The sequence below is a fragment of the Rhinichthys klamathensis genome, unplaced genomic scaffold (genome assembly GCF_029890125.1).
Source record: "Rhinichthys klamathensis goyatoka isolate OS25496 unplaced genomic scaffold, OSU_Roscu_1.1 h1tg000068l_1, whole genome shotgun sequence".
In the NCBI taxonomy this organism is placed as follows: domain Eukaryota; kingdom Metazoa; phylum Chordata; class Actinopteri; order Cypriniformes; family Leuciscidae; genus Rhinichthys; species Rhinichthys klamathensis.
In genome coordinates this window covers 5,885,956-5,907,197 of record NW_026606611.1, presented here as the reverse complement: position 1 = coordinate 5,907,197, position 21,242 = coordinate 5,885,956, and the positions used below count along the sequence as shown (strand labels likewise).

Here is a 21,242-nt window from a genome sequence, read left to right as displayed (position 1 = left end):
TGTCACACGTTTTTTAGGCCAAAACATTTTTTTTTTCACATACAGCAAACATCTCCTCAATATCCGCTAGCTGCCTGTCCCCTGAACACACTGTAAAAAAAAACACGGTCTCTGTAGACACCCCAAGCTCCACAAACGGCAACAAAAACAAACTGGGCAAACCCGCACCACAAACATAAACTGTTCCAGTCAATAACTGACAAGAAGGATTTGGGGGGTTAGTGCGCGGATGAGGAGGAGGGAGGGTCTAGCTAGCCTCCGTTTTGTTTGACAATACTTCGAACGTCAACAAGAAGTGACGTCACCCAACATCACTTTAAACAGTAAAACAAATAATAAAATCTATATTAATATAAATGTAAAAAGTAACATACAAAAATATCAAACATTAATACACTTAGCGGCCACTTTATGAGGTACACCTGTTCAACTGCTCATTAACGCAAATATGTAGTCAGCCAATCACATGGCAGCAGCACCTCATTGCACTAAGGAATGTAGACATGAGCTGCGTCTCAATTCGCCTACTTATACTACGCCCAAAAAGTATGTACTCTTTTTGTGAAGAAAAAGTAGATACTTTTGAGTGTGTAGCAAAAGAGTACACAAGCTTTGGGACATACTATCACGTCATACAATTGCATCTTTAACAGTTGCTCTCTGTCACATCCTGTCACAGTAAACGGGCCTGTCAATCATCTTGTCACGGTTAAAATCCTCCACATTTCATTTCATTTAATTTCCTACCATATTGGAGAGAAATGCAGTTGCACGTTGATCTGCAGTCGTGGATCTTTCATGCAGAGAACTCTCCTCATATTAATGCATAATGATGCATTTAAAAGTTAATGGTCAAATGAATCTTTATAAAAGTGCACATTGTTATTGCATATGAAATATAACGGATGATAGGAAATAAATATTTTTTATCAGGTTAAGCTTTGATTAGTCACTCAAACCTTTATCTAAACCTCTCACCATCGGTCGCGCATATCCGCCATGTTTTGTAGTTTTTTAAACACTTTTTACTTGTGTTTGTAGTTCCTCCTCCAAAGCGCTCTGGGTTGTGGGCAATATAAGCCTATAGAGTGTGCACGGACCCACACATCGAAAATCGACAGGAAATAGTAGACCATCCGGGGACTTCTGGCATACTCTTTTCAACATACTATGCTTTGGGACACACTTATTTTTATCTCACATACTGTTTAGGGTGGATAGTATGGACATTGAGATGCAGGGCAGGTCAAGATGATCAGCTAAAGTTCAAAGTGAGCATCAGAATGGGTAACAAATGTGATTTATGGGACTTTGAACGTGGCATGGTTGGTGCCAGACGGGCTGATCTGAGTATTCCTGATCTACTGGTATTTTCATCCTCAACCACCTTTGCAGTTTGCAGAGAATGGTCCGAAAAATAGAAAATAACCAGTGAGTGGCAGTTCTGTGGGCGAAAAATGCCTTGTTGATGCCAGAGGAGAATGACCAGACTGGTTCCAGCTGATAGAAAGGCAACAGTAACTCAAATAACTACTCATTACAAACAAGGTCTACAGAAGAGCATCTCTGAACGCACAACACGTCAAGCTTGAAGCAGATGAGCTACAGCAGCAGAAGACAAACCAGTGCCACACCTGTCAGCTGAAAACAGGAAACTGAGGCTACAATTTGAACAGGCTCCCCAAAATTGGGCAATAGAAGACTGTAAAAATGTTGCCTGGTCTGATGAGTCACTATTTCTGCTGTGACATTCAGATGGTAGGGTCAGAATTTGCCATAAACAACATTAAAAGCATGGATTCATCCTGCCTTGAATGAAAGGGTTGAGGCTGCTGTTGATGGTGTAATGATGTAGGGGATATTTTATTGGCACGCTTTGGGCCCCTTAGCACCATTCGAGCATAGTTTAAATGCAGTTTAAAAGAGTATTGTTGTTGACCATGTTCATCCATTTATGACCACCGTGCCCATCTTCAGATGGCTACTTCCAGCAGGAAAACGCACCGTGTCAAACCTAAAATCATCTTCAACTGGTTTCTTGAACATGACATTGAGTTCACTACTCAAATGGCCTCCGCAGTCACCAGATCTCAATCCAATAGAGCATCTTTGATGGCACCGGGAGAATCACATCTTGGATGTGCGGCCAAAAAATCTGCAGCAACTGCATGATGCCATCATGTCAGTATGGACCACAATCTCTAAGGAATGTTTCCAGGACCTTGTTGAATCTATGCCAAGAAGAATTAAGGCAGTTCTGAACGCAAAAGGGCTCCAACCCAAATACAAGCAAGGCGTAGCTAATAAAGTGGCCAGTGAGTGTATGTATATATTATAGTTAAAGAAATTATATAAAATTACATCACTTAAAACACACTTTAAATACAGCCCTTATGACAACTTTCTATTGGAACAACTAGTACCGCTCTCCCTACATATTTAGATTTTGTATGTTGATGTGCATTGATTTGTGCCGTGTATCTGTATAAATGAGAAGCATGTTTTGTAACCGATCACGTTCTTTTGAAGTGATGTTATTCCTTTGGCACAAGCAGCTCTAGACATGTTCAATATGCCACCTATATGTCAGTCAGCACAGCAGTGAAGCCCCTTAAGGGTAAAGGATTAGTCCTCTTGTCAAACACAGTGTTCTTCTAACGTTATTCTCTGCAAAGCATGCTTATTGCATCCACACTATCAGCACAGCACAGCTGCTGTTGTCCTTTGATGGATTCTGCATGCACTTGTGATCACACAAGGTGGAAGAAGAGCCTCAGCTCTGTGTGCTAGATGAAGCCCTCTAGCTTCTCTCTGGAGATATACAAATGAGACGTCACAGTCTCTTGGTCTGGTGGTCTCTTCATCTTCAAGACAAAGGCACTCTCAACCACGTCCTGTCTGCCCTCAATGCAGAGAGTCTCCAGTGTTAGAGTTCGGTTTCAGAATTAAAAAAAAGAAAGAAAGAAGAGTTAAGATGCAAATGCTACCGAGTGAATATTGATGCAAACTGCTGAGCAGACAGAAGAATGCTATGCTTTATTCTGTGCTTACACTGAGATAATCCAAATGGACTGAAAACTTCAGGCGAAGCTGCAAACCAGGACAAAAGTTAGAAAACACAAAGACTAAGGCATCGAGAGGTTGGCACAAAGAGAAAGTTCAAGATATGGCAATGTCACGTTTTAAAAACAAGGACAAATTGCATATTAATGCTTGTATCAGCAAATATATCTTGAAATAAGTTTTGTCCCTTCAAAAGAACAGCATTGTGGCGAACAGGACGAGGCTAGGGTTAGGTGGCGTGATTACTGATGAGCGACACTTGTGACAAATTAAAGTATATTAAGATTAACAAATATAAGTGGAAGCAGTGTTCAAGACTGCCTCCTAGTGAAGAAAACACTGTCAGAGCAGAACGGCCACCTCACGTGTCAAACAGGAATTAACAACCTCGGGTTTCAAAGGAAATCAATACAACTGCTAAAAAAAAACTTAAAAAAAAACACTAACCCCAGATATTTCTAAAAATACATTTAAAGGGATGTAGCTGCTGTGCTGAAAGTAGAGTGGTTTGATCAGGCACGTGCCATTCACTGATATTTTAAAAAGAGGACCTTCATCTACAGCAAAAGAGGCACGCTTTCAGGTCCACTACTAGCCTGGCTAACGCCAGACCCAATTCTCGTTGAGACTTGGGTCTGGGAACCACATGTTCATTTTCTCGTATTTGAGGCGTGGTTTACGAATGCCCAGAGCCGTTTATTGGGTGCTAAGAATGTCTATCAAATGCGCCTGTACGTAGCTCATAGCCAATCGTTTCGATTATACCAGATGACGTATGCAGAGCGACAGAAATTAGACGAGGGAGACGACGATGGCCGATGGGTCAGAGATTTAAGTGTAGCCTACACGATGGCGTGTATCTAACGGCCGTTTCACACCGCATGCGTGAGCGGCGCGTATTTTTTTCGGCGTGCATGTTAAGCAATGAGTGCATTCACACCGGGAGCAGCGCGTGAGCGTCGAGCAGGAGCGGTGCGTGAGCAGCAGTGAAGCGGGGGTTTCGAATCTGTTTTTTGCTGCATTGCTCACGCTAAATTAAAGTGAAAGCACACTTTTGATGGACAAAAATAAATGTGATTTCACACAAAAAATGACACAAAAAGTTTTAACAAGAACTTGAGTAGGCAGATTAAAGAAAATAAAGACTCTAAAATATTTATAGAAGATTTACCCGGTAAAAACTTGTTTTTAATTATTCAGTTTGGGTGAAAGTTGTGTATTATATAAATAAATAAAAACTAAAGTAAACTAGCCAGAAAATATATATAAACGTTAGTTCATGTAACGTTAACACACAGACAGCTACAGGCTAGCACAACCCAAATCAAACCCGAGTGTGTGGTTTATTTGTGTGTTTTGTTTTTTATCCACGGAGTTGCTGCGGTCTTGTAAACATCGAAAGTATGACTGAAACTAATAGATTGGAGCCATTTTCTGGGTTGTTTTGTTGTATTACATTTAACTTATATGCGAATGTTGTACACCTCCCCATTACAAACTTTCAAGACTATCAATGTTATAAAATGACCAACTTCTAAAAACAAATGTATAGTTGTCTTTGTAAAGAATTGCTCGCTTATATATAATGCCGAAGTCATATTTCAATGTCTTTGGAAAACAAGAAAAAACACAAAATGACTTAAGCAATTATGCTATGAGGCTAACGACATGTAGCTTTGGAGCCGCTGCTGTGACACTGTCTACAAACGCTTCCAGTGTGAATACTCTCGCGCGTCTGCAGCTGCAGTGACGATCTAGTTACGCTGATGCGCTGCTCAAATGCCGCTCACGCTTGCGGTGTGAAACCTATGTGTGAAACGGCCGTAAGGCTGCATCGAAAGGTAACTTCGCGTCTACTGCCATGTTTGATCCATAGGTATAAACAAACTGCTTCGGTGTGTCACATAGACGCGTCATCGTCTTGCTGCTCCCTCCCCGTTCTGTGATTGGTTCCCTAAATGAGGCGAAAATTTGGTCCATGGTATCCATACCGCCTTTCAGCGTGAATAAAGTCGCGCTGCGGGAAGGCAGTATGGGGAAACCCAGACTAGTCCACTACACTACCTGACCACCTTCTTCAACCCACCTACATTGTCCAACCAATTTACTTTCAGCACTCCATCCGAATATCTATCACAGGGCTGAGTCACACGCCGAAAACATTCTCTGTTCTGCCCTACAAAGGCAAAAGACAGTAATGAACAGTTCATTTTTGGTCGAAAATTAGTTATTGATATTTTTGGGACATTCAAGATCTCCTTTATCATGTGAATAAGCATCTTGAGTCAATTCCGTTGTTTATTCGAGAAAATAATGGGTTGTCTTAAAAGTAACTTCCAAAAGCACAGAAGAAACCAAGACAGAACACCGTAACGCCAGTTACTGTTCTTCGCCTTTGTTTGGAAAGCTCAAATTGAGCTAGAGTACTCTGCTATTATTGTTTAGAAGTTACTGTGCCGTCCTGGAGTTACTGCATTCTGCCTTTGTTTACTGTCCATTAAAATTTGCTGCGTTTAAATTACGGTGTAGCCTGTGTCATACATCTGTCACTGAAGCACTTCTGACACACGATACCTGAATAAAAGTGTAGGTAAAGCAAGTTTAGTTGAGTGGTTGTTTTTACTAATAGCATTTAAGGATGGCCCATTGCTCTCAAAGAAAAATGATAGTTGACATGGCTTTGAAACGCAGACATCAAGGTCAAGTAACACAAAATATGCATTAGACAAACAAATGAGAGATCACAATCTACTTAATTTAGCTAGCAGCCTATAGCATAAATAGGCTAGTCAACTATAATGAATAGGCAACCAAACTGCTCCATATAACAAAGCAAAGGAAGTTACTGGAATTTGCCTTGGTGTGACTTCTCGCTTTTTGCAGACAATACAAAGGCAGAGTACAGTAACTTCAAAATAGTGGTCAAAAGTCAAGTTTGAGCGCAAAGATTTATTTATCTAGATCCTTTTCATTACTAAAACTACTAATTTCCAGTGTCCTGCCTATAATTATTTTGGCTGGACAACTAAAAATCTTTAAAGTCCTTTTTCTCAGTTCAACACTCTTGCAAGTTAAGGTCTTTTGCCTTTGTAGGGCAGTGTTGTGTTCAAGGTTTGGCTTATTTCAGAAAAAGTGACAAAAGGTAAAAATAGACTTCATCTAACAATGACAAATGCCCTGCGAAGTGCCTGAACAACCTCGAGTCGCGGTGAAAAGGTGACGTTTGACACTAGCATGGACGTGTGCCCAAGCAAATGAGCCGTTGACAACGTTCCTGACTTTTGACGCGAGCGGCCCAATGGTTCATGGATTTGGCTGAAAGACTGCTGGAGTGAAGAGGTGTGTCAAGGTGTTTCTGTTGCAGCATGACTCACATGTGAGGCCTACGAGAGCCACGCGGATGCAGAGGTCCACCATCACCGCCCACCTGGGGCCGCAGCGCGCCACCGCCGGCGGGATCAGGATTTCTGCTGACACGTAGAACTGCAGAGCGTAGGTGATGTAGATCCCGAAAGAGTACAGCAGCTTCACGACCTGATATAGCCTACAGAACAGACACACATTACATGCATTTCTTATTTTTGCAGTCATTTATGTCAAACTACCTTTCAAAAGTTTAGTAATCAAGCTTTTGAAAAAAAGTCTCTTATGCTCACCAAGGCTGCATTTATTTTATCAAAAATACAGCAATGTTTTAAATATTATTACAATTTGTAAACATTTTAAAATGTAATTTATTCCTGTGATGCAAAGCTAAATTTCCAGCATCATTACTCTAGTCTTCAGTGTCACATGATTCTCCAGGAATCATTCTAATATGATGATTAGCTGCTCAAGAAACATTTCTTATTATTATCAGTAGAAAACAGTTATGCCGTTTAATATTTTTGTGGAAACTGACATTTATTTTCAGGATTCTTTGTTGAATAGAAAGTTCAAAAGAACGGCATTTATTTAAAATAGAAAATTGAATGCATCCTTGCTGAAAAAAAATATTAATTTCTTTTAAAAAAAAGTGTCTTTACTATCACTTTTGATCCATTTAATATGTCCTTGCTGAACAAAAACATTATTTTCTTTTAAAAAATAAAAATAAAATCGTATTTACCTCAAACTTTTGAACGAGCAACACCTCCACGAATAATAAAAAAAAATGTGTTGATCCATTTTTAATCCGCTTTGTGAATATGAGTTATGGATATGAGCATGATAGTAATACTTTAATAAAATGATTAGACTAACTAATGCTCAACCTAGAAACCATGAAATCTTGTATAATTTCAGTTTACATGAATCTTTTTCATCATCTTCATCAACAAAATCTAAATAAAAAAGTGGGACTAGAAGACAATACACATTAACTATTCCCTGGCACTCACCAGCACAACGGTAAGTTTAATGTGATGCTGCCCCGAATTTGCTCTCCAAAGCCAATGTAGCCGATGGTGCCCAGGGAGATGTAGAGGGTGGTGACGATGCCCATGCCAAGGTACAGAACCATGGGGAACTTTCTGGGATTCTGCATCTTATTCTCAAGTGGTAGCACCTGTAAATGATGAAGATCGAGAGCGACATCTTTTTGAATTGAACTTTTTTCCCCTGAATACTACTTCTTTGGTGACAAACAAAATATCAGAGCAAAAGAAAAACGTACAACTCCAATTCCCTCAAAGGCGAATATTGCCGTTCCAAAGAAGAGAGGATAGTCAACTGCCCGTCCGGCCAGCGGGAGGTTGATGGGGTATGGGATATTCTGAGGATGCAAAAAAGAAAAACATGTCTGGCAGTCTGTGACACTGAGAATATTTCAAAAAAGTTGACATGAATATATAGCGAGGTCCAATAGCCTGAGACCAAGAAAATGCTGCTGGTTTGCATTCTTCTTTGCCAATTTCTTTTCAATTATAATTAAGTATACTTATATACACTATCGTACAAAGTTAATTTAAGTATCTTATACTCACCAAAGCTAGATTTAAAAATACAGTAATTTTGTGAAATTTTCAATTCTAATTTCAACTAACTCTTCTCTATTTAAATAGATTTTAAAAATGTAATTTATTCCTGTGATGGCAAAGCTGAATTTTCACCATCATTAGATACACAGTCTTCATTGCTTATTACTATCAATGTTGAAAACAATTGTGCTGCTTCATTTATTTGTGATACTTTTTTTCAGGAATCTTTAATAAATAGAAAGTTCAAAAGAACAGAATTTACAGTTATATTTGATCTTTTGCAACATTATAAATGTCTTTACCGTCACTTTTGATCAATTTAATGCAAGTTTTTGTTTTTATTTTTATTCAATTTAATTGAACAAATATATAGTTAAATAGTTATCTTAAATATTTCTTATTAATTGTTCATTATAACTCAAATGTGGGTTTAAAACTGTTAAAATCTCTGACTACAGTATATGATGATATGATTTAGATTTGCAAAGTCTTATACTTTTGTATAAACCAGGACACTGATTTTAAATAAAAATTTTAAATAATGTTTTAGAGCATAAATGTTATGCAAATAAAATCAGGTGATCTTATGATGTGCTGTTCAGGTTCAAGAAGCATTTAGAGGAACATTTTGAGTCCTTTTTGCAGCCCTGTAAGCATTCTTGAAACCCCTGACTCTTCATAAAAAAATGTTTTTGCGAACAACAAACCAATTTGCAATCTTCAGCCATGCAACTTCCTCTTGCTGTTTCCACCAAGACAATCTTTCTTCCCTCACTGAGAAATTGTGCTACCCACTTGCTCATTTCTCAGTAGCTGCCTTGCCAATTACAGGTGTGAGGGTACGATTTAAAGCATTTAAAGCTGTTCAATAGGAAACGGGCTCTGAAAAACAACCCGGAAACCTGTTATTTACACTTAACTCTATATCCATAACACCTGAGACTGAATCAGCATCCCAGGGGAGAAGGCTTGGTCCTGCAAATTGCTTGGAGCAGAGGATCTATTGTATTATTTCAAGTGCACTTATAGTACCACTGAAAACATGTATGTAACACAATTTGAAAAAGTAACTCTTTATTATTTTGTTGTAAATTTAAAAGTAGTGTTACTTTACTAGTTACATGAATATCTCATTACGTAAATCACTAGTACTAGTAAAGTAACATTACTTTTATATGTACAACAAAATATCAGAGTAACTTTTTCAAATAAGTTACTTTGCTTTTCCCATTTATTGTATCTACTGCAGGCATGAATTTGCATTTCCTTCAGTCTGAGGAGTATTCATTTCACTTCAAGGCCTTTACATTTGCCAAAAATAAAACTTTTGTTTTTTTTAAACAAACAAGGAAGTCTGGTTAATTGTCATGTGGTTGGTTTTGACATTGGCTGTCATGAGGCCGTTATAACTGTGTCATGAATATTTTTCATGACCTCAACTACAGTGGTACAAATAGAATTTGTCATTAAAATGTTATAATGGCCTCATGACAGCCAATGTCAAAACCAACCACATGACAGTTTAATGTAATGTTAAACCCCTAAAGCTAAGTGGTTTCTTAAGTTTTCTTAATTAATCTGCTATGTCATGTTTATGACATATTTATGTTGGCAGTTGTGTTGTCTTCGTAATGTCAAGTTGTCATGATAAAGACACTGACAGGTTATGATGTATTGGTTTATGTCAAGTTGTCATAACAAAGACATCTCAAACAATGTCATATTTGCATTAAAAATGTCATAATTGAGAGAATGACACTTATTGGCAGTTGTCATAAACATGCATAAAACCTCCTTCATATTCATGACATGTGTCATGAAATGATCATGAAGGTGTCATGTCAGTCGTATGCACACCCCTTCAAGTGAAGTGTTATCGTACATGGTAACTAAAAATATTTTATGATGCAAGTACACAGTAGCTAAAGACAACTAACATAAAGTGTGACTAGACTTTGTAAAAAAAAATGTTTGCCTGAAAAGTGTGTACTATAAATGTGTCTAAAATAAATACCAATTGGATTAATACTTTGTTATATAATGCAATTACATTCCTACATAGTGTGGCTTAAGTGTTCAAATATTTTTTGATTGTGGGCTGATTTACAATAAATAATGAACCAATGCATGGAACAAAGATACACTTTCAACATATTTTGTGCACTATTATATGTGTATATATTTTGTGTGTGTTGCGTGTTTAATGTGTCTTACCGTCAGACAGTAGTAGTATATGAGGACCAGGCTGACACACATGGAAATGTTTGCTACAAACGACAGAGGAGCCAAGTACTTGAGGTTGCGGATAAACACCAACACGATGATAAAGGGAAGGAAGAAGAGCATGTAGAGGCGAGAGTCGTAGCTGGGGACAGTCACTGCTGTCTCGTTGTTGTGACAGTTCACTGTTGTCGCATTGGCAGTCTCAACCACCTACAATGGAAAGATTACTTTATGTTAATAACAATATGACAGATTGTACTGAGAGAATTTTACACTTGTAGTTTCAAAAATAAAGAAAGGAAGAACATCTTTTTTGTTGGGGAGAAGCAAACCCAGGTGGTTAAACTCCAAATGAAGTGAAAGGCAATGCTGCCCTCTTGTGGTGAAAACAAAATCAGTCACAACATTTTTTTTTTTTTTTTTACGCATTTACATTTTATACATTTGGCTGAAGCTTTTATCCAAAGAGACAATCCATTTAGGGGAAATATTTTTTTAGCAGTTTATACATTCTACGCAAATAAAACCAATGACTCTGGCATCTAACATCACTGTTCAACCAATTGGCCAACAGGAATATTTAATAATATGATAGTAAAGGAAATTATGCGAAGTGATTTTAAAGTTTATTATTTTATTGTGGACAAAAAAACCTTTATTAAAATCTGTAAAATGTCTCTTCTTCTGTATTTAAAGATCTCTCACCTGTTTGACATTGTCACTGAGGAACACAAAGTACACGCAGCAGAAGCCCAGCTGGGTTATGTTGAGGAACATATTTACCACACGCCTGAAAGCCGAAAAACAAAACAAATCATTATGTTCAGGTACAGGTCTAACTATTTTTTAGTAATTTTTAGTAATCTAAATGTCACAAGTTTATTTATTAGACAAGCACACCAGTAAGCACACACACACAACTGTTCAAATGTTTGGGGTCAGCAAGATTCTTTTTTTTTTTTGTGACAGAAATTATTACTTTTATTGAGGAAGGATGCATACAGTTTATCAAAAGTGACAGTAAAGACATTTATAATGTTATTTAAAAATAATGTTCTTTTGAACTTTCTATTCATCAAAAATAAATAAATAACGGTTTTCACAAAAATATCGAGCAGCACTTGTTTTCAGCATTGATAATAATAGTAAATGTTTCTTGATCAGCAAATCAAGCCTAGAAGAACGATTTCTGAAGGATCATGTGACACTGAAGACTGGAGTAATGATGCTGAAAATTCAGCTTTGTCATCACAGGAATAAATTATATCTTAAGATGTATTCAAATAGAAAACTTAATAATTTCACAATATTACCGCTAAAACGGTGCGTTGGTGAGCATAAGAGACTTCGGTAACGCTTCCTTTTACAGTCATGTTACCCATGTACATACTATGTACTTATTATAGTAATTATAATTACTGGGTAATAACTAGGTACTAACCCTGAACCTATCCCTAAACCTACCCCTAACCCATGTACTTACCTTATATTAGCCAGTACTTTCTAGGTAAGTACACCGTAAGTACACGTAAGTACTGTACTGTAAAAGGAAGCGTTACCGAGACTTCTTCAATAAACATTTTTAAAAATCTTACTGACTCCAACCATTTGAACAGTAGTTTAAGATTACTATATATGCTATCATGTGCAAGACGTGAAACAGTGACGTTGCTCATAAACCAGGTTCTAAAAGAGTCACAAGTGGTCAAAGATTATGGTGAGAACAGCACAAACTGCACGTCAACTTTAACAGTCTACTGAATAAAAAAAAAACTGCCTTGTAAGCACTGAAACAAAGCCGTTCAGTTACCTTCCCCACAAAGAGTGTCTGCTCAGCCATGGCACGTTCTCCATGCCATGCTCCACTGCATCTCCATAGGAAAGAAAGGGCTTGCCCATCCTAAATAAAGACAATATTTCATTTAGAGAAAAAAAAAGTGTCATTTAACGGTCAATTGTATGACAAAACAAAACAAAAATATATTTATTTTCTACTAAAAATGTTCCTGAACAAACACCAAAATGTAATTATTAAACCATGGATTCATTAATTAACTAATTAGACTCATGAATTCAAGTGACAGCCCTATATGAGTGGTAGATTCGTGTTTAAAGGGATAGTTCACCCCAATATGAAGATTATGTCGTCATTTACTCAACCTCAAGTTGTTCCAAACCTGTATGACTTTCTTTCTTCTTTTGAACACAAAGAAAGATATTTTGGAGAATGTTGATAACCAGACAGTTGACGGCAGCAATTGACTTCCATAGTAGGAAACAAAAATACTATGGAAGTCAATGACTACCGTCAACTGTCAGGATTTAATTTTTTTGGGGTGAACTATCCCTTTAACACTGACTATATGAGGCTTTGAAAAATATTTAACTCTTTGGCCAGATGCAAATGATAAAGCAAACAAAACAAAACTCAAATCCACCATGGCATAATAAAAAAAAGGGTGTCGTGTGTCAGAAAACCTGTCAAAAACATGAGGGGCAGTATTTCTAAAATCATTCAAGCTGTTTATTCTTACTTTACGCTTAGATGATGTGCACATTTCACAAGGAGGTTCATGCAATGTATAGCCACTATTCCCATGGCCAGAAGACTTAAAGGCCCCACCTGCAACATAAGAAGAGACGGAGAACATCAACCCAATGATAAAGCTTGTTTAACTTGCAAACCGTCACCCCGCTTTTTGAACATAAATACACTATACAAACTTAACTGGTTGAAAATCAAAGCCACATTGTAAATATAATTACAATTTAAATTAACTCTGTTCTTTTTTAAATATATTTTAAAATGTAATTTATTCCTGTGATGGCAAAACTGAATTATTTTACAGCATCATTACTCCAGTCTTCAGTGTCACATGATCCTTCAGAAATCATTCTAATATGCTGATTGTTGCTAAAGAAACATTTCTTATTGTTATCAGTGTAGAACACAAAATGTGCACTAAAGGGCTGCATTGGGATTGAGCTCCTGCGGGACCCAACGCAAATCTCGCGGGAGCGGGCGGTCAAAAAAATAACCCTGCGATGTGCCGTGTAGCCTACTCTTTCTCTAAAGCATTCTGTAGTAGGCTAGGCCAAGTGATTCATTCATTATGTCATTCATTCGTTAGGTAAATACAAATACAACGCATAGAAATCCCCCCCCAAAAAAAAGTGTCAAGGAACTTTCTTCACTGAGTTAGGTAGGCTATATCTTCAGAGTTCAACTTCGGACAGGAATTCCGTTTGTAAGATGACAGTCAGAATGACAGTTGATGTATGTGCGAAAACTACTTGTTATGTCAAACACAACAGGTATATTCACCTCAGAGAAGAAGATGTGGATTATATTTTGTGTTTGTAGCTTATTTTTGTTAATCTTGATTTCTCGCAAATAGTGTGTTTTTCTGCGCGAGCGGGGTGAACTGCGGTGCTGTCTCATGAACGCGCAGCACAGATCATCAGGCAAGGTCAGGATTTCCGTTTAATACATTAAAATTCATATCGTATACCCCCAGATCATTTAGAATACACGGCACGTATCGCATAGGATCATTCTGTGATACCTTTGTGTCTTTTTTGAAAAATGTGATGCTGGTCGCTATTCTCACAGCCATTGAATGGATGAGCGCGAGCAGGAAATTAAAATCTGCTTTTGTGGTTATAAACCAAAGAAGGGCAAACGCAAAGTTGTATGTCTGCTGTTCTGAACGTTTAGCATATAGCCCTGAAGTTTGTGTCATTTTTCACAGTTTCTACAAGCTGTTACAATGTTTGCAGGTGCGGGCGGGAGCGGACACAAATATTGCGGGCGCGGGCGGTAGTGGTCAGAAATTCAGCAGCAGCGGGATTGAAAAAACACTCCCGCGCAGGGTTTCTGCATATTCACAACACTTATTAACATTTAACTGGTTAGGTTTGTGCATCCCCACTATGCACTCTAGAGACCAATTTGGGAGGAAAGGTTTTTATATGATAAGGAATCGTAATGTTGTGGTGCAACTACACAAAGCATCCCTAAAAATACAACTGACAAAAAGGTGAAAGCGTGATATTCGTCTGGCAGGAGGCATTCTTCAGGGATGTGGCTACACATCTGTGTCATCTTTGATTAGGTGGAAACACTGTCAGACTGTCCCTGTGTCCTCAGCTGATGCTGAGAGAGGTTTCAGTGCTCTTCAGAGGCTGTAAACATGGCTCCTAAACTTAGTTTGTGCTATGGACATGACTGAGGCACTAAATTACGCAGATTGTTGAGGGTGTGCTATTTTTTTTTTTAAAGTCATGACTAAAAAATATATATTAAAAAAATAAATAAAATTGACATATTACTCTTCAAAAGTTTGGGGTCAGTACAATTAACATGTAAATTAATACTTTTATTCAGAATGAAGGACATTAAATTGATAAAATATTGGCAGTAAAGGCATTTACTGTTCAAATACTCTTATTTTTAACTTTCTGTTCATCAAAGAATCCTGAGAAAATATGAAGTGGCACAACTGTTTTCAACATTGATAATAGTAAGAAATGTTTCTTGCGCATCAAATCATCATATTAGAATGATTTCTGAAGGATCATGTGACACTGAAGACTGGAGTAATGATGCTGAAAATTTAGCTTTGCATCACAGGAATAAATTACATTTTAAAATATATTAGAATAGAAAACAGTCATGATAGCACATTAATAATACATTAAAACACTAAATTGTAATAATATTTCACAATGTTACTTTTTTTGAACAAAGAGCATAAAATACTTAAACTTCTCTAATAAAAACATCAGAAATCTTACTGACACAATTTTTTTTGAATGGTAGTGTACATCGAGGTAGGAAAACAAAAATCTTGAAACCAGAATATGAATAATTAAAGTATTAAAAATGTAAAAATTAAAAATAAATCTTATGATTCTAGTCTTTTGTTTCCTTAAACTCTGTAAAGAAAAAGGCATTTTTATTTTTATTATTTTTTATTTTCATGCCAGTGACACTAAAATTTCTTAGAAGTCGCCCTGATCACCAATGTTTACCATGGATTTGCTGTAGTAGTAACACTAACTGTGCCCATGGTATTTTGGCAGAAATGTGGTATATTCATATTAAATGTAAATATATTAAAATAGTCATGTAAATAGTCATGTATAATGTATTAAGTATTAGAGGAGTGATGAAATATTAGTCTTTTTTATTTTTTGCATTTATATTATACTAATTGTGCTTAGGTTTCTGTTTCTCAATACAAATACCAAAGTTTATAGAAACAATATAGTTATTTTTTGCTACACCCTATACTACCACATGACCAGATCTCAGTCAGTGGGAACAAAATGACAACCCACAAAAATGAACAATCACGGTTTGTGTTGCCTGTTCAAAAACCAAAAGGTGTGGAAGTTCTTAATATACACTCATAACACACATCTACTGAGAAGCAATAGATAAATGAAAATGAAAGGCTGACATGATGTTGAAATAGATCATGTTCAGATAAGGACATACAACAACTGCCACAATGAGGATACAAGATAAACCAGAACACAAGAACAGTTAAAAATAAAATTGCAACATCATAATGCATTAATCTCCAAATTAAATGTTCTGTCCTACCACGAGTCCTGCATTCTTGACAGCCAGAGGCAATCCGAGCAGTCCCGTGCCAATATTTCCTTTTAGTAAATGAATTATGGTCTGAAAAAAACTGGAAAAAATAAAACAATTAAAATAGGTCAATGAACATAAAAGTTTTAATAGGCGAAGATCACAGTGCTTACGAGGATCCTGTTCTTCCTCCGATCCGTTCATATTCGGTCTGCCTTGGGGAACCAGGTGAGCAGATGGGCTCATCTTCAGTGGGGCTCTCGGCTCTTCCAGAAAAATCTGGGCCTAGGACCAACACACAGATATAGCTTTCATATAATATTAAACATTGAATAGAAAAAAAACACATACACCATTGTTTAAAAGTTTGGCGTTGGCAAGATGTTTTTCTATTTTTGGAAGAAGTCTCTTATGACTGCCTATTTATTTGATCAAAAACACAGTAAAAGCAGTAATAATTTGTGAAATATTATTACCATTTTGATTTAAAATAACTGTTTTTGGTTTTAATCACTGATCTATATAATGTCATTCTATATAGATCAGTGGTTTTAATGCATTTTTGAAATGTAATTTATTCCTGTGATGGCAAAGCTGAATTATCAGCATCATTACTCCAGTCTTCAGTGTCACATGATCCTTCAGAAATCATTCTAACATGCAGATTTGACATTTCTTATTATCATCAATTTTGAAAGCAGATGTGCTGCTTAAATGTTTTTGTGGAAACCGCGATACACTGTTTTTGAGGATTCTTTAATGAATAGAAAGCTAAAAAAAACAGCATTTATTTGAATTAAAAATCTTTTGTAACATCATACATGTCTTTACTCAATTTAATGCATCCTTACAAAATAAAAGTATTCATTTCCTTACAAAAAAAAAAACAATCTTACTGACTTCAAACGTTTTGAACAGTAGTGTATGTTTGTTCATTCTTTTATAACATCATCTTTCACTAAGCTTAGCCAAAAAACAAAACAAAAAAAACAACAGTAGTCACAATCAGTGTACCATATTGCAAAGGAAATTGGTTTACCATCCTGATAGTTGATATCAGAGGCCATGTTTGCTTTGGTAGGGTGTAATTTGCCACTGATAGCTTCACTGATCAAAAGCTTCCCTGCGGAGACGCTGCATCTACAGGAACTGTGATCGCAGACAAATGAACAGAGTTAATAGCCCTCCTGGAACACACGCATGACGCACACAGTGCCCTTTCTGGGTCATCTCTTGAGGCTGAAAACAATATGAGGATTTCAAACATGCAAAACGACTATACAATCAACATTAGTCATATCTGACACTTTAATGTAGAAGTGAGAATTTCACACAGCAGCTCAAATGAACTACTGCATCATTCGCAGCCACAATCTGTATTATCATGCATCTAGAGAAAATGATGAGGAAAGAATTATTAATGCGTTGTCTAGTTGTCAGATATATCCAAATGATTTAACCTCCATTGCAAATCAGATTCATTGGCAAAATGTACAGACTTTCAGCTGTTTGCAATGAACCAATCAAACAAAATTAATTGAAATGGCTCAACACAACAAATGGTATTCCCAAATTCATCTGAAAATGCAACTTTTAATGTCTTCTGCTGTGTTAAAATTATTCAACCCTTTCATGGCAAGAATCTTTAGTACTTAGTAGAACACGCTTTTGTTGTTATGACCTGCTGCAACAGGATGTATAACCAGACACAAGCTTCTGGCAGCGTTTCTGAGGAATCTTAGCCCATTCCTCATGAGCAATGGCCTTGTTCAGTAATATTCTTGGGTTTTGCGTGCTGCAACCACCTTCTTTAAATCCCACCAGAGATCTTCTATGGGGTTCATGTCAGGTGACTGTGTCACTGTAGAATCTTCCCGGACTTCTTCTGCAACCAAGCCTTGGTGAAATTTGAGGTATGCTTGGGATCATTGTCCTGTTGGAAGGTCCAATGACGCCCAAGCTTCAGATTCCTCACTAACAGCATGATGTTTTCTCCTAGGATTTCCTGATACTTCAATGAATCCATTTAGCCTTTCACACGCTGCAGGTTTCCAGTGCCAGAGGATGCAAAGCAGCCCCAGTGCATCACTGAGCCCACCGTGCTGAACTGTAGACAGTGTTCTTTTCAGCATATGCTTCATTCTCCTTCCTCCAGACATACCTCTGATCTATAGGGCCGAAAAGTTTCAGTTTTGTTTCATCGCTCCACAGACCAGAATCCCCCAAATGTCGGTGGCTTATTTGTATGATTTTGGGCAAATTGGAGCTGACTTTTCTTGAGCTTTTGGGTCAATAGTGGTGAACGTCTTGGAGTTCCGGCATGGAAAACGCATGCGTTTAGTACGTGCCTTACTGTGCAAGCTGAAACCTCAGTGTCTGTTGCCACCAAGTCTTGCTTCAGGTCTTTTGCAGTCACTCAAGGGTTTTTCTGAACCTGCCTTCTCAGAAATCTGTTTGCAGCCATTGATAGCCTATTTTTTCTGTCCCGTCCAGGTAGTGTAACCACTGTTCCTTTAACTTTGAACTTGCAAACTATGCTTCCAACAGTGTCTCTAGGAACAATTAGTGCCTTCGCTATCGTTTTGTATCCTGTTCCTTGTTTGTGAAGGGCGATCATGATATCTTCTCTTAACTTTACGCTATATGCCCCATGTACACAGCATCGGTTGTCTAGTGTAGCAATGCTTAGTGTATTGTCCCTGTTAAATAAAAAAAAAAATAAAAAAAATAAAAAACTTTTTGGACCATTCTTTTGACGTTTGCCATATTTCTAACATGCAGTCAAACGTGACACTCAGATATTAATGCTCATCATGAGTGTGAAATACACCAGTTGTGTATGTCAGAAAGATGTCACAACTATTTGAAACTGTTCCAAACCACATATGTGGAAAGATGTTAGACAATTCAGCAAACTCATTCAGTCACTGAGTAAAAGCTGTAACTAAAATGATTAAACCACAAATGATAGCCTCATAAAGCTCTTTTGCTACAGTTATCGGAGCATGACTCCCACACATATGAGAATGCAAAGCAGGAAAGAAAGGAAAGCCCTCAATCTTGAAGTGTATTTTTAGAGCTCCCTTTAGAGCGTTCACGACAGTAATCTTTAGTAATAAATTGTAATGCTTTCAAAAATAACCAGTAATATGCCCTGAAGTTCCCGACAGCATTCAGCTGTCGACGCTGTCACACCTGAAGGTCTTGTCTCCTGTTTATGCTAGCTAATGTATAGCTACTACATACATGAGATGACAGACTTGGACTTACCGCAAACACAGCTCAATGATATTCATCTACTATATGAAGCTCATAAAGTTATCTGAACCCGGATATGCTATCAACACAGACGCGAACAGATGAGCAGACATGATCTGATCCGAATCTGCTGTCTCCTGTCCGCTGAGATCAGGCTGAGATCTGATTCTGCTGCGACGCAACGCGACGCGCGCGTCCTCCAACTGCTGCTGCTGTCACATGACCATTAACACGTGGCGGTCAGCTGATTTCACTTCTGCCTTTACAGTCTATATGGCTATCTATGGTACAGAGCAAAACAACAAACATGACAAATGTTGACAACAAACATGACAAACAACAAATGTTTCTTTTTTAAAAAAAATAAAGAGTTCAACTCTTAAATTCTATCCACATCCCATGTTACGCCTTTGGCAACGTAAATTATGCCGAAACACTCACATTCGGTACATAGCCTAATTAGCATTATTTTTTTGTATTTCATTATTTCTTATTTATTTATTTGTTTGCTTGCTTGTTTTATTATTATTATTATTATTATTATCCCTGCAGAGGGAGCGTCGAGCAATTGTTTATTGTACGTTTTTAAAACGCTTGTACATTGTAACTCTTGTAACCGTAACACAAACGTGATATCTATTATAGAAGAGTCTCACAACATGCGCCCTTTCAGTGGATATATGTACGTTTAGTTGGTGTTCCAATTGAACACTTTTGGTCAAAAATATTAGTATTTTAGTGATAAGCCCTAAACTAAACAGCGCGTCATCATATGTGCAGCAAGTCCCAACAAAAGCGAGTCTGCACTGTAGACTTTTGAGCTGGCAGAGACAATCGGATCGATCATGACGGTAATTTCACATTTAATCAAAAAATTTAACTCACAACGATCAGTTTATATGTTGCTGCCAGATATCTGGATATCGTAAATCACTTTAAAAAAAATATAACTTCACAGACACTTAGCTTTGTAGCTAGCTTGTGATTCTCTAATTGAATCAAATATGTTTTCTTCTCTCACGGACAGACTCACGAGTTTTTTGTTGACATGACATGTGAGGGATGCTCTGGTGCAGTAACTCGAGTGCTTAAAAAACTGGGTAGGCATTTAAATATTTCATATTTCAAACAGTCTACTCCTGTAAGTCATTTTTAACCGTGTGTAAACCTGTCAAAGCTATTTAAACTAGATGTTTGTGAAAGTGAAACTACATTAGATAAAAACATCCTAAATGTAGCTTAATTTCCTTTTCTTTTCTAAGATGTGCCTTTTCATGTGTGGGCATTGCCCCTTTAAGTCTTTGTCATAGTTCATAGTACAGTTGTGTGTTGTTGTTTTTTTAGCAGATGTCAAGTTTGACATTGATCTCCCCAATAAGAAGGTCTTCATTGAGTCAGACAAAGACACAGATGTTCTTCTGGAAACACTGAAAAAGACTGGGAAAACTGTTACCTACATCGGTCTAAAATGAAATATTATACATTAAAAAACTAAAAGGTGAGAGAAGCAGCTGTCATTAATTGCAAAGTACTATTGATAGTACTCTATTTTGATTCGTTGAACCATGTTTTAATAGAATCGTGCTGCTTTGAGGATTATGAATTGGGACCGTTCATCACACATCAGATAAATCATCACGTATCTTCGGGACCACTGAAGGAAATCTGTTCAGCAGAGCATCATGAAGTGCAGATATAAGGCAGATTTCTTGTCAATTATAACAATGTTGAAATCTAACCGTTTACAGTGTGGTTGTTTTCATGCTACACTTTTCTGCTTGGAATTGTTGTAAGTCTCCAGATGATAATTCAAATAAAGATTCCTGTATTTACCTGGAGGAAAACAAAACTTTGTGAATGTTTGGTGTTTGTCTAAAACTAATATAATTGAGAAGGAGATTCCCCCTTCTATGTAAAGCACTTTGAGTGCTGAGAAAGCGCTATATAAATGTAACAAATTATTATTAATTATTTTACTTTTATAGTTCTTATTAATATTTTGAATTAGTTTTTAATTTTATATTTTCATTTTAACCCCAAAACAGGCAACGTGTACCACATTATTCTTATGTCTCTTGTAGGAAGCACGATAAATCATTTTTCATCCAGTGCTGTTGTCAATATCATAGTTGAGTCTG

At 37.1% G+C, this 21,242-nt stretch overlaps 2 protein-coding genes across 2 annotated transcripts in view; one reads left to right on the top strand and one right to left on the bottom strand.

Annotated features, from left to right (window-relative positions):
* Positions 1 to 19,242, bottom strand: part of slc36a1 (solute carrier family 36 member 1) — a 51,533-nt gene extending 32,291 nt beyond the window's left edge. Inside the window, exons 1-11 of the mRNA XM_056250376.1 lie at positions 19,117 to 19,242; positions 16,886 to 16,995; positions 16,020 to 16,131; positions 15,856 to 15,946; positions 12,779 to 12,867; positions 12,055 to 12,144; positions 10,950 to 11,034; positions 10,236 to 10,454; positions 7,718 to 7,816; positions 7,443 to 7,609; positions 6,438 to 6,607 (exon numbers count right to left, since the gene is read on the bottom strand). Of these exons, the coding sequence (XP_056106351.1) occupies positions 6,438 to 6,607; positions 7,443 to 7,609; positions 7,718 to 7,816; positions 10,236 to 10,454; positions 10,950 to 11,034; positions 12,055 to 12,144; positions 12,779 to 12,867; positions 15,856 to 15,946; positions 16,020 to 16,131; positions 16,886 to 16,995; positions 19,117 to 19,142 (1,258 nt within the window). The 5' untranslated portion in view covers positions 19,143 to 19,242. The remainder of the gene's footprint in view (positions 1 to 6,437; positions 6,608 to 7,442; positions 7,610 to 7,717; positions 7,817 to 10,235; positions 10,455 to 10,949; positions 11,035 to 12,054; positions 12,145 to 12,778; positions 12,868 to 15,855; positions 15,947 to 16,019; positions 16,132 to 16,885; positions 16,996 to 19,116) is intronic.
* A 599-nt stretch (positions 19,243 to 19,841) lies between these two features.
* On the top strand, positions 19,842 to 20,953 carry atox1 (antioxidant 1 copper chaperone). The gene is made up of 4 exons (XM_056250410.1): positions 19,842 to 19,955; positions 20,132 to 20,204; positions 20,452 to 20,602; positions 20,682 to 20,953. Exons 1-3 carry the CDS (start codon positions 19,950 to 19,952, stop codon positions 20,574 to 20,576), a joined length of 204 nt encoding a protein of 67 aa, XP_056106385.1. The 5' UTR covers positions 19,842 to 19,949; the 3' UTR covers positions 20,577 to 20,602; positions 20,682 to 20,953.
* Positions 20,954 to 21,242: the final 289 nt, after the last annotated feature.